Source organism: Oryzias latipes, chromosome 20 (assembly GCF_002234675.1).
Source record: "Oryzias latipes chromosome 20, ASM223467v1".
Taxonomy (NCBI): Eukaryota; Metazoa; Chordata; class Actinopteri; order Beloniformes; family Adrianichthyidae; genus Oryzias; species Oryzias latipes.
The window spans coordinates 7,475,207-7,489,097 of NC_019878.2; the positions used below are offsets into that span (position 1 = coordinate 7,475,207).

General features: G+C 40.5%; 1 protein-coding gene across 3 annotated transcripts in view; it reads right to left on the minus strand.

Moving 5' to 3' along the window:
* The window catches only part of LOC101159301 (solute carrier family 12 member 7), a 66,445-nt gene extending 52,955 nt beyond the window's left edge, over nt 1-13,490 (minus strand). The window contains exon 1 of one of the 3 annotated variants that reach the window (XM_020712608.2): nt 13,174-13,490. In XM_020712608.2, the coding sequence (XP_020568267.1) occupies nt 13,174-13,405 (232 nt within the window). In that variant the 5' untranslated portion in view covers nt 13,406-13,490. Of the gene's footprint in view, nt 1-414; nt 706-13,173 lie in introns of those variants that run through there. The other 2 variants (XM_023949891.1, XM_004080903.4) reach the window with 2 other exon arrangements.
* Between the last annotated feature and the right edge of the window lie 401 nt (nt 13,491-13,891).

Consider the following 13,891-nt stretch of genomic DNA (forward strand, 5'->3'; position numbering starts at 1 on the left):
GTAAAAAGACTGACTGACAAGAGCTGCGGGGTCAGACCAGAAGATATTGTGGAACAAAGGCTCATCTCCAGCTGCCTTGAGTAGCTGGTTCCTATGAGGGACACTCACTCAGTCAGCCGAAGAACAACCAAACCTTCCCTCAAACCCTGTCCTCCTTTCACATTATCCACCCCCATGCAGCAACAAACAGTTTTTCAGAAAAATACAGGCTCCAACAAGCCTTGCAATAAAGCCCAATTCTGGGCTAGCTTTTGAATCTGTAAGAACTTTCTAGAAGAACCCACTTATTTTTACAGTGACAGGATAGACTGGGATCCAGCTTTTTCAAAAAGTACAAGACGTACTCCTGAATTGATAGATCTTAATCCAAACTGTGCACCTGAAACGGGGTAGTAAAGCGGTCTCCCATCTCACCTGTGGCATCTTCCTCTTTCAGCTCACTGATGTCATCCTCTTCCTCATTCCACTCTGCTGCCTTGCGGGTGTTGTCCTTCACCGGGACTACAGTGAAGTTAGTTGGCATTTTTTTTACACCATGTGCTTCCTCACTGCCTTCTGAGCGTCGCGCTGCTGTCTTCCTCCCCTCTGCCTTCTCCTCTTCTTCTCATTCAACCAAGACTTTTTGCTCCCAGCTGTCTGGAAAGACACAGAGTCCTCCTTCTCCTCCGTTTTAGCTTCAGTCTCTAGATTTCTGCTGTCCACCCATGTGACCCCGACCCCCACCGCTATTAACCCAAATAAGGAAGAGCGAGACGGCCCCGCCCAATGGGGGCAGAACATACAAATACATGCTTCCAGGAGCACAACATGACATGCATTTGTGTTCATCAGTGTGTTGGAGCATATAAATAGCTGTTGTGAGCCTGGGGGCAGATCCCTATCCTGGTATGCAGCTCTGTCCCACAAACAACCAAAACAGCCACAGTTGGCTGGTGTTCAAAGAGAGGAAAGAGCTCACCGTGGCTTCATTCAGGAAGATCTCACACCTCTATTATCTCAGCCGGCACTGTTCATTTAGAGGCTTTTAGATGGCAAGGAATTATATTGTTGCAATTATTGCAAAAAACAATGGAAAACTACAGCAAGTGGAAGAGTTTAAAGCTCTAATCACCGGAGCTCAGAAAAAGAATGTGGGATATCTTTTCAAAAGGACAGGAAAGGATGTGATAAAATCACATTAGCACTGAGGTGACCTGATCACCTGCAAACAAAGAAATCACCTCCAGAAGAAGTGGAGTCCACAAAGACATTCTCACATGAAATAACCTCGTGGAGAAAGGGGCTTGTTTGGCTTTTCCACATCCCTTAAAAAGTTACCCACCCCCACATATATAACGTGACAGCACGCCAGATCAATACAGAAAGAGGAAGGGTGGTGGTGGTGGTGGGGAGGGGGGGGCTGAAGGGAACAGGAAGGGAGGAGGTGAAAGAGAAGGTAAAGAGAGAAAGGGACCATTATGAGTTCACAGGAAAGCATGTCCTCTGGGTAACACTGCTAGTTATGCAAAGTGATTTTTTTTTAACTACCTCTTGCAGAGGCTGGAGTGAATCCACATGTTGTCGTCTGTTCTGTCTTTTTCCCCACACAATCTGGCCTGGAGTCACCAGACACAGGGGTAATATTAAATCATCTGTTTTCTTGGCTTATGATGACTCATAAAGAGCTAAATATCCTTCTGTCCAATAGGTAGGTGTGACAGCACATGTGGAGCCATCCTTCACTTAAAAACACTTTAGATCCAACTTCTGCCAGAACAGGGATGTTTTCTGACTGTTTTTAAAAAGTCAAACAACATCTAAACAAAGTCTGACTTTCTGCAACACAAGCGTTCCTTATGCGTGCAGGCTGCACCGGTTCAAGTTCTCTCTCAGGGATAGACAATCAACTAGGGCCAAAACCACAAAGCCCCTCTTGTTAAAGAGTTGACCAGTTGCTGGGACATAATGAGTGTTTTATCGGATTTAGATTTTAAAAAGGCTTGAAGCATTGACTGTATATAAAGAACTGGACAAAGTGACCACTCCCACTTGCACTCCAAATAGGAAGTACCAGCTCAATTTGTCAGAATCACCATTCTTGCTCTGCTACCTTCTTTTTTTTTAACATGTTCTTTCTACAATATTTGTTCTTTATTGCAAGTTATTGAAGTTACTCAACTGACCACAGGGCTCCAGACTAACTTTTTTCACTAGGAGCACAGTGGCCCCTAACTGAAAATTTTAGGGGCGCATACCGTAAATCAACATGCTAACCAAATCTACTAATTTCCACTGTATTACTAATAAATACTTTAATAATAGATGCAGAAATTACAATGTGCTGTTTCAAATTCAGTGTCACATTTTATTCTGCACTTTTGAAGATGCAACAACGAGGTAAACTGACAGCACCATCGCTGTCATGACAGTACAAATAGTTAAGAAAACGGATGGAAATTTATCTTTGTGACACCAAATAGGTGCAGCCAAGATGCACAATAAGCGTGTTTGAGATCACCCAGGTGAACTCAACGCTGCGCAGATCACCTGGTGTGTGACATATATTTTTGTTTTTGCTCCAACATCAACTGTCAATCATCGCAAAAATATCGCGAGAAAGGGGTGGGAGCAAGGGGCAAACCTACCCGGACACAGCTGGAAACTGAACTGACTGAAAGCTGCCCTACAGACTACAAAACAATGCATAATGGGACATGTGTCCTGATGGTTTTTGTAGTGGAGTGACTAATTAAAATAATTTAAAATACCAATTCATTAAAAAAGGCTACATACATTACAAAACCTTAAAATAATCATAAAATATATAATAACACAGATCATACTAAGGGTGAGAAGAATATTAAAACTAAATTGAATGTTAAGGACAACTCCAACTTCCTGTACTCCTTCAGTCTTGCTGTATTCGCCTTCATCTCACAGCCCCCCCGCCTGGTCTCCCCAACGATCCAGGCGAGGTGCCGGTTCATCTCAAACACGTCTATCGTTGCATTTTCCCCACGTATTTTCAGTGTGTCTAAAACTAATGTTGTTTTTGCTCGCACGTGTTTAAAGTTCAAGCCCCGTTAGCTGTCACGCATGTAGGTGAGGGACATTTATTCTCCTCAGCTGACCCGACTCCCGCGGGACAGTTTGCGGTGTGCTGCCGTAACCCGTATGATGCGCCGCCGTAACCGTAACCAAAACCTAAACCTTTACGCGCGCTCGATTATCTCTAGGCCCCTCCCCCTACACGCATTTTAGCCACTCACAGTGGCTTTCCCTATTCTTCTCACACGCAGTGGCCGCCTCACACACAGGCATCACGCGAGAGTGTACGTGCTCGCGTTTCATGAGTATGTGCGCGAGTGTGTGTGTCTGCCTGCGTGCGTGTGCGCTAGCGTCTCATTGATTATTTCATTGATCATTGACGTTCCCCTTCCACGTTTAATGTATAAAAAAAAACGGAGGGTGGGGGGGGGGGGGGGCAAATTTACTGGTCGCACATGTGCGACTGGATGTAAAATTCAGTCGCACACTCTCAAATTTTGGTCGCAAAATGCGACCAATTGCTGCAGTCTGGAACCCTGGACCAATCAGATGGCAAAAGCACCTTGTGCCTACTAGCCCCCCAGTAGAATATTTGATTGACAGATTCTCCCGAGCTTGCTTTCAGTGGGAGGGGTGTGGACTTCGAACAAGCTTTCTTATGACTGGCGACAGTAGTTGTCATAGAAACGTTGATTCAGACCAATCACTGCTGTCTGGCTCCAACATGGCAAGGTCTGTTTCGCAGAAAAATGGCGACTGAATTGGCTTCATTTCACTGGAGCTGGAGGTAAGGAATTTTCTATGTGTGATGTCACACCTGCTCTGTCCAGTTTTATATATACACAGTCAGTGGTTTTCTACGATGTCTGATCATTATTTGGACAGTATTGCTGTCTGAAATGATCAGACAGCGTAGAAAACTACAAACAAAAGGCTAACTTTTGGTCTAAATAAAAGCCAGAGTTTTCTTTTTAGTGAAATTGCTTGGATATAATTAAAAATGTAAGTATCTTAATAAACTTGAATTTTTTAGGATTTGTGGATGCATCGACAGAGCAGAAGTCTGGGCCCCATAAATGGAAATCTTTACATAAAGTTACCTAATCGCCAATAGATGTTAAAGTAAATAGAAATATGTAATATTTAGAACAGAACAATTCTATTTTTGTAAAGTTTAATAAGGAAGTTGAAAATTTTGTATTGAAAACAGTGGGCAGTCAAAGACAACATTAAAAATAGAAGAAAAGGTCTCGTTTTTGCTTCTGTTCTCATACACACAGATATTGTTGCTTACCATAAATGTGCTGAAAGATCCTCATGATCGCAACAGAAAGACTGATCACTAGATACAAACCTGCTTTCTTTTTCCTTTTGCTTTATATAACCAATGAGAAAACAAATTAGATTAAATACTTTCAGTAAAAAATGCAGTATAAAAGTGTTTCTTTTAGAAACAAACAACTTCTATAAGTAGGTCAAAAGTATAAAGACTTTCATTTTTTCACCAACATTTGAAATGTATTGGACAGTCCAGGATGTCAGGCATCTATCTGTTCATGTAATAATACTTTATATTTAATGCAAGAATGTGTTCAAAGTAGTAGTTACAAAGTAACAAAGATAAATTGTTTAAGCATTAAACTCCAGGCTTTTTAAACATCCAAATGATATCATCCCAGTCTATTGTTCAGCTAACAGCAGCTAGATGATCTGCAGTTTTTGTCGGCGGGCTCAGATTTCTCCTCTCCAAATAGACATATTGATTGACTGCATAAGAGAACGGCGGGTGTGAGAGGATATGAGACATCTGCAGAGTGCAGTGAAGGGCGCGGATCCGCTCTCCATCTTTCAAACCAGGCAAGACAACTCTGACTACTGGTATATGCAGCTGACATCTCCATGGTGTTTAGCATGAAGAAAATTGAGTTCCAGTTCTTAACTTATAAACAAAAGGACAATTTCCTTGTTGTCCCTTAGAGAACACAACTTGCATGTTTGCATAAAAAGAAAACCCCAGCTGTGCATTTGCTGTAAAGCTGGATGTGTAGCAGTGAACGCAGTGGGCTATACCGTCCAAACCCAGGCTACATTTCAGTTCCTTACATCTTTACCGTCTTGCTATGATTGACCAAAAAAAGGCTGAGGTATTTTACACTCAGCTCGACAGGACAGGAATCATTTTAGGCCAGTATTTCCTAAAGTTGGGTGTTCATTGTCTTCAGGGACTTAAAACAGCATAATTTACCAGGAAACTCCATGAACTTGGAATAAAAAATAGGGAAAACAAAAAAGGCATTTCTTTAAGTGACAGTATCTAAAGTTTAAACATGTAACAAATATGTATACTTTTCTTATGTAAAAACTGAAAGTGCACATGTGTTTTTCTGTTTCTTTAGGATACAAGAAATATGAAATAAATAAAATAGGTAAAAAATAAAAATATATCAACCCAATAGTGTCAGCACGTTTCTATGTCAGTAAAAAAATCTAACTTTTAAAATAAACAAAGAGAAAGAAAACCCTTGATCTAAGCAGAAGTTGATTTGTTGCATAACATTAAATGTGTGTGTGTCAGCACCACAGAGAGGATGACAGCTTCCAGTAAATCATCAACATGAAACTACAACTCACTGGAGTTCTAATAAGAATTGTGGACTAACAAACCAGCTTCTGTTCTTGTTCTTGTTTTATGAGTTGACATGGAGTAACATTTCATTCCATTATTTTACAATTCCTACTTCATCTCTGGCTTCAGCTGCAAGTCTGTTCCTGAACTACCTAAAAAAAATCCTAAGATTATGCAAAGACATTATGTTCATAATGGACTCTGGATCTAATTTATTCATTCATCTTCTTCCGTTTATTCCCTTTCGCTGCCGTGGCCCTGAGAATAAACCTTTCTGGGGAATAAACCCCGAAAGGGACTTATACCGCAGAAAACCCACTTATGCACGGGGAGAACATGCAAACTACACACAGAAATGTCCCCCATTGATGTTCTGGTTCAGGTCCCCCAGCCAGGACTTGAACCGGGGACCTTCTTGAGTGAGGCAAGAGTGCTAACCGCTGCGTCACCATGCAGCCAGATCTAATTCAGTTAGGTTTTATTACTCCCAAACAATGGATTGGCAAAAAGTTGGTTTAATGATGCTACACTGCCCTCCAACGACCACAGGAAGAATTGCAACTTCAGGGAAAATCTTCTTAATATCTGTTTCAACTACAAAACAGAAAGGAAAACTCCACAGAATGTGGTGAGAATGGAAAATTCTACAGTTGAATGAGTCAGGCTTTTCCAGTGTTGACCAGGAAACCACAGAAAATCATTTCTTTTTAAAACATTTCTGTGACTTGGTGTCATTTGGATTGGAAAGAGGCCATTGTCAAAGATGAACTCGAGTCATATGATGATGATGATGATGATGATGATGATGATGATGATGATGATGATGATGATGATGATGATAATGATAGGAAAATCCTAATTCTTACAACTAGCACATTGAGATGATTTCATAAGAAGCTGTGAAGAGCCCTCTGCATGATAGCCCAAAGTCAAAAATGATAGCCCTAAGCCCAAAGTCATGGGTAGCTGGACCTAAACAATCTCAGATGTCAGAACTCTATCCAGTCATCCATCCATGTAAAGTTAAGGAGGTGGAAGTAGAAGAATTTGACAACAAGCCGAGTCTCTTCATAGCTGGGAACTAAGGTTTTCTCATTTAAATCCCAGCAGGATTTGAAATTAAGGCATTAAATCTGTTATGAATCTAAACCACTGAAGCCAAATTAAAAATATATTTATACCGCGGCTAGAAGCCTGTACTGCATTGGTCACGCTAGTGCTGTTTAACTAGACTGCAGTCATGTCAGCTGCTGATGACAGTGTTCATGACCTCCAGGCTCTGCATTCACACAGAACAAGACACCTGCAGCAAACATCTCAAAACACATTCTGACATGGCATCCTGATGCTTCACTAGATACTAACAATGCAAGCTGCTTAAACTTTCAGGTCGGGAGAAAAAGTGCTCCTCATTAATTTAACATGCAAACAATTATGTGGGATGAACCTCAGAGAGGCACTGCAGGAACTCATTCATGATTGATGTGACATTTGGGAAAAGATCGACTAACTCTGAGAAAAGTCCTTACAGAACACTTTTTTGGATTCAGAATAGTATATTTTTGGTAACTTAAAGGAAATAATTCTTTCATTTTTGAGCTCTCATAACTCCATATGCAAGACAGGTGAGTAAATATAATTTTAGGGTTTAAAAACCAAACAGCAGTTCTGTTTAAAACACCACTTTGATGAAAGGTTATCCTTTTTTACATTACATTGTTACATTACATCTCTCTAAAGCAGAGATACACAATAATATTCCCAAAATATTGCTCTCAACAGTTATGTAAAGTCTTAGTTAAATGGGGGAATGACCCATACAGGTGCTGCAGGTTTTGGGTTACCAGGCCCATGGAGGGTTGTAAAGGACATACCTCCCTTGGGGGAGTGCAGGTATGGCCTGCAGTTCCCTTTAGGCTCATATGGCCACCTCAATGGTCATCATGAAAATGGAACGTATGATTGCTGTGCATGTAGTAAGTGTATTATGATGCATTTGTGAGGCCTTTAGTTGCACACATTTATGATGCATAGGTGATGCTGTCATACGACACCCTTATGTCACACTCTGGTTCTTGGTAAGGTGGGAGTCTTGGCTCCTTACTGGCCACGCACAAATACTGCACGCACGGGGAGTGCAAGTTACACAAGTGCCTGTACGACACCTGGAGGAGCTCACACAAACTACGCTCTGATTGTCTAATTTCCTCATTTCTAAAAGACTCCACAAAGCACTTATCACAAGAAGAGGACAAAAGCTGCTTGTGCAGGACGCAGGATTTTGGGAATTAGAACAATTAAAAATCTGTACAAAACGCCTGTGTCCCACCTACTTCAACCTTACTACCCTTGCATGTTGTCTAAGTGTTCGCTACAACCTGGCCTGTAGAAAAAAATGTACATGAACAGTATTGCTCTAAAGCTCACTGAGCACTTTACAACCTTAATATTTCATGCACCCTGTCTTCGTGGCCCGTACAGGTTTGCCCGTCTTTGTGGCCCGTGTGCACCGGTAGGGGCAGTCGTGCTTAGGACATAAAACTGCTGCAACTGTTCCTAAGTATAGCTGTTTCAGTGTGTCAAATGCAAGGAATCAAACATGCTCACAATGGATTAGGTCTTTTAACACCTTTTGCAGATCTCCATCCCTGCAAAACTTCCTTCATCTGTCACAGACAGTTTAATTTCTTTAAGATGTAAACGTAATCCGAGTCATCCTCAGCATCCAAGACAAGCCATCAGCCACGCTCCGACATCCAGAAACTGCAAGGCATTATTGGCTGACCCTCACTTATTTGGCTCTCTGATTGAGAAACAGAATGTATGTCTATGTATCCTCTACTGTTAATGGGGTACAATATTACCCACGGACAGAGGAGTCTTATATAACCAGATAGTTTATTTCCCACACTGCTTTTCCCTAATTGTTGCATGTCTCAACATGAAACCAGAAACAATGAGATATTTAAATCGCCTGACAGAAGGCGAGCCAATCGAACAGCTGCTTCTTACTAAACACTAATTATGAAGCTTATTTACACTTCAGTGTGCACCAACACCATGTGACCATGCAACACAGCTTTCTGAAGGCCAAACCAGCTGGAACCTAAAATTAACAAGCTTTGTCCTGAGACAGTTTTTATATAACTTCATTTGTTAATTTCACCTATTTTTCTGGACTACAGTGAAAGACCACCATTGACAATGGAAACAAAATTTCAAATTAGATTTTAACACAGGAAAAAAAATATTGTCAATAGATGTGCTTAAAGAATTATCTTCCAAGCACAGGACTGTATCATAGGGATAAAATAAACATGGGGAAACAAAAATATGGAGACGAAAAACAAGAAATATATCTAGAAAAAAAGCATTTAAAGGAAAATGAAAGTGATCGTGGGTAACAACAAAGGTTATTTAGAAACAGACTTTTTTTTCAAACTTTTCCAAAAAGATTTGTCTTTTCCAAGACTTCAGAATGCGCCTGAAACTCTAAATATATCTAGAAAAAATATCATTTCCAAAAAAAATGAAAGTGGTCATGGGTAAAAATAAAAAGTCCTTTAGAATCTGAGATTTTTATCTAAATTCTTTTTTTGAATGATTTTGAGTCTTCCCTTAGATTTTAGAGGAACTTCAAAGGAACCGAAGCATTTTTTAAAAACCATAATGTTTGCTTCAAAAAGAAAACGCTAATATTGACACAAACTGTAAATTCGGTCAAATAAAAGACAAAACTGTTTAGCTAAGAACAGAAAAAATATTTAAAAAAAATATTTTAGTTAAGAAATGAAAACTAATTAAAAGAAAAGATGCTCGCAATAAAAGTAATCCTTAAAAAGTGTACTATAGACAGGCCTCTCAGAAGTGAGTTATTTTATGATTAACAATAAATAGCTTTATGAGTTCATAAAATCTGGGTCATAAACTAATAAATGAAAGGTCTGGGCATTTTTTCATGATGGCATAAATGGCATGTTTAACAGTGCTGATCTCAACCTTAGTCAGGAAAAAACCCCATCATGACATCCTCTTGGCAAACATCAGATATTACACGTTGAATTAAAAAAAAAAAGGAAAAACAAATTTGGAATATTTGGTTTTAGTGAAAATAGCTTTTTCAGATAGAAAATACTGGTCTTTTGTGTTTTTATAACCCCGTTGACAAAAAGCTCTGTGACTAAAAGCTATAAATGTTTTCTTTTTTTATAAGCTGCATATATTTACTTGTCTTAATAAAAATCGCAAATTAACCTTTGAGCCGAAAAAAACAGTGTAAAATCTTGATTTGTGAGCCAAATATCAGATTTTAAAAATAGTCCTCGGGTAGTTTTAGATTATGCAAAACTATTTCCAGCCTCTTTTTAAACACCTTCTCTAAGACAACAAAAACAAAATAAAATATAAGCTAATTTAACCTTTTTTCTAATGGTATACCATGGTGGTACAATGAACACAAGCTGTTCCATGCTTCTAAAAATACCAGTTTCACTGCTGAGGAGTTAAACTGATGAGGAGCTGCCTCCATAAACAGCAAAACATGCAGCAATCATTCATCTACTGATTATAATCCAGTTAAATGTCAGACCCTTGGACAGAGGGGAAATGAATAAGACGCAAAAAAGATAATCAACTTTGTCACTTAAGAACATATCAGTGATTAATAACATGGGCTTTTATTTTGAGGTTAATTTGGAGCAGACACATTATTCCTGAAGATTCCACTGTAATGTAAGGTAATAATTACTATTTAAGAAAAAATGTGATTTTATGGACAAACAAAAAAAAAAGAAAAGTAATCAAAGATAGTGGCATCTGAGAGGGTTTGCATCATGAGCAAATGGAGCAAACATCTTAACCAAAAATCGTGTTTTTAGAGAGGAAAAAAACGGGAAACTGAACTCATAAACTATTCAACCGCACAGAGATATTTCTTCATACTTGCACCAAAAAGGGCAGACAGGTCCCAACTTGTTGTTTTGTTATACAAGTTGAAATTCATGGAAAACATGTACATGTTCCCTTGCTCTGTGATGGTTAGACTTTGTTAACCACACCCATTAGCAATTTTCTAAGCCACAAAGCTGTGCCTGAGAACTTCCCCATGTGATATCATATTTGTGTGTATATTTTGCTCCTCAGGGGACTATTTTATTGTTTCTGAATCAACAATCAGAAGTCTGGAGGGAAAAATCAGTTCACTCTTTTAAGCAAAACACATCCCACATTTCTAAGAGTGCACAACAACTGAGTGGAGTACAGTAATCTTCATGTCTAAAAATATGTTTGAGAATTTAACAGTCATCATCAGAAGCTTCAGCGACCATCCACCCAGACTGCTAAACTGACTCTGGACCAAACAAACCCATAGTCTCCATTTCTACAGTTTTTAAAGGACTAAAAACTCAAGAATGTGTTCATATTAGGGTTGTGCCGATGGACGATATCATCGTCCATCGTGATGGGTGACTGACATCCCGATGGAGAGACCACCATCGTGATGCCACGCCCCCGCCACGTTGCGCGTCGACACCAGAAGCCGCGGTTACATGTACAAAATATCTTGATGGGATCAATGGTCGGATTAGAATCCAACCGTGTAGATGGGCCCAGAAAAATGTTTTCAGAATATAAAAACGTTCACTAAGGTCACAATTTCGGTCGGAATAAATCATTTGCACATGCGCAGTATTCGCACATGCGCAGTTTGAAAACCGGAAGGGGATACAACTTCCGCCGAGCGGCTTTTTTTCCAAACTTTATTGAATGTTACAATTCAATACAAAACGATAACAGCACCGAGCGGCTATATACATTGACATGTCAGCTCGGTAAAATACGAGATGATCTTCTAAACGTGCTTTTAATAATGTTACGGTTATTATGAAACATCTGTTCGCTCATCATTTGAATTTTAATCCATGTGGTCAGTGCTTTTTCTGAACGGAGCCAGGATTAGCAGTATGCTAACACGGGCTAACAACATTAGCTTTGGGTGGCGCTGCACGTAAACGTGTAAGAATAACATCAGCCTTTATTTAGTCGGGACACGACTGGAAACACAAATCCGCGTGATTGTTTGAATGTTTTCTAAGGACTGAGCGACATTTCTGCTTTGATGCTCAAACCGCTGTGTGTGCTGACGATACGAGCTGTGCTCAGACACACGTTTAGACCCGGTTCTGAGTTTGATAGCTCGTACCCCTAGAGCTGCGGGACGGATCGCAGTCTTAAATCTCCCACACATACCGCTCATGTACCCCCCCCCCTTCCCATCAAACACAAAGCTGTAAATCCGCACTCCGCCGGTCCACTTCGCTAAGTGCGGGAGCGGACTACTTCTTTTCTATCTTGCTTGTTACTTTTTCTGTTAAAGTCACTTCCCTCAGTTGGATCATCGCGGATTAACCATTAGTTGGGAAATAAAATGAAAAAAGCAAAATAACGAATAGCAGTTATATAAGAACGAAAAATGTAAAAATACCCCCCCCCCCCCCCCCCCGACGATATCATCGTCCATCCCGATGGTTGACAGCAAACATCGTCAACGGCCAAATTAGGGGACATCGCCCAACCCTAGTTCATATAGTCCTTAGGTACTTGTGACTTTGCTGTGATCAGCTGATTTAAGCACACAGACTTAGTCATGGAAAAGCAACATCCTTAAAAACACACACACACACACACTACTTCTTCATATGTTTGTCACAGCTCAGGGCACATTTCAGCCACACAGAGTAGTGATCCCTAATAACTAAACGCCGCAAAAGCCTGGATCATGTCCACCCAGCACATCCCTGTGCTACCATCATCCCGCGTGCATGCCTGGCTGGTCCAAGCCGTCATCCCGCGTGCCTGCTTGGTCAAGCTGCCTGCTAATTGTTCCGGCACCTTCCATCTACCAACCTGTTGCCATAGAGCGCTTGTTTGTCAGGCTCGTCGAGCAAAGTGCAGCTAGATTGTGTGGCTGACTTCTTTTATAAAAAACAAAAATAGCTTTGACGCAAAAGAGCCCATGTTATTTGCAGAAGCTGTCTTATCTATCAAACTGAGATAAATGTCCCTCCTTTTTTCTTTTATTCAGATGGGCTGAAGAAATCAGATTTTTTTATTCTATATGTATGACGTCCAACACTTGGGCAAAACCGTTTTCTATTATTCCCTGATACGAGAAACAAACAGCAGAAATCAGCCGGAAGTCCAGACTGTACCAAAATTTACTCAATCGGGTGAAGTAACTCACTCATTCTTCCCTTTTTTATAAAATAAAAAGTCAGTATTTTTTTTAAATAATCGGGAACTGCTAAATTTTCTTTTAAAAATGTTAAAAACAAAAACAAAGCGTTCGGCAGCATTGTATTTAAAAATGTCAGTCTATTCTAATCAGCCAGAAGTGGTTTCTGCCATCATTAGTTTCGGGGTACCGTCACTTTGACCGGCAGACTCCTGTGAAAAGCCTCAGGACTAATAATCCCTGCAGATAAACGAGATAAGAAGTGGGACACACAGAGCCGTCTTACCGTACTTGTTGGGCTCTCTGTTGTAGTCCAGGATGTGCAGCACAGCGCCGGCGTCCGCAGGTTCGAACACCGAGTCCTCAAAAGGCTCATTTCTGTCCCAAATTCCGCCGGGGCTGCCGCTGCTCGCGCCGCCGGGGTCCGGTACCGGGCCAGCGACAGTACCTGAGAGCCCCACTTGTCCGGAAACCGAACCCGCGCATTCAACGGGGACTACCAGGAACCTGTCGCCCATTTTTTTCAGTTAATTTCTAAAGCCAAACTCACGTTGGCGGGCAAACACGGGCGCTCGTGCGACTTGGCCGCAAGAGAGACACGCGCACTTTCCGATCAACGGATTGATTACAATAGAGCAGGGCCTGCCTCCCGCCTTCGCTGATTGGCTAAACCGCTAGAAGAGCGCTATCAATCTCCACCGTAAGCCAATCAGAACTCTTAGTTCTGATTAATGACTTTATTTACCAAATATTCAAGTTTTTAATATTTTTATCAATCTGGTCATCCTTTTGATTCATTTTCTCTTCTTTTCAAAATTTTTGCTTACATTTTTAATGCCAAATTTTAATATAACTTTAGTCAATTCTAAAATGCACCTAATGGGGCAACTATATTATTTCCCCCCATAAAACTGGGGGTTCAGGAAGTGGAAGAATGCAGCTGAACAGAACACTTCTTAAAATAGAGCTACATTAGTTATATTGGTACAGCACATGTAGCAGCA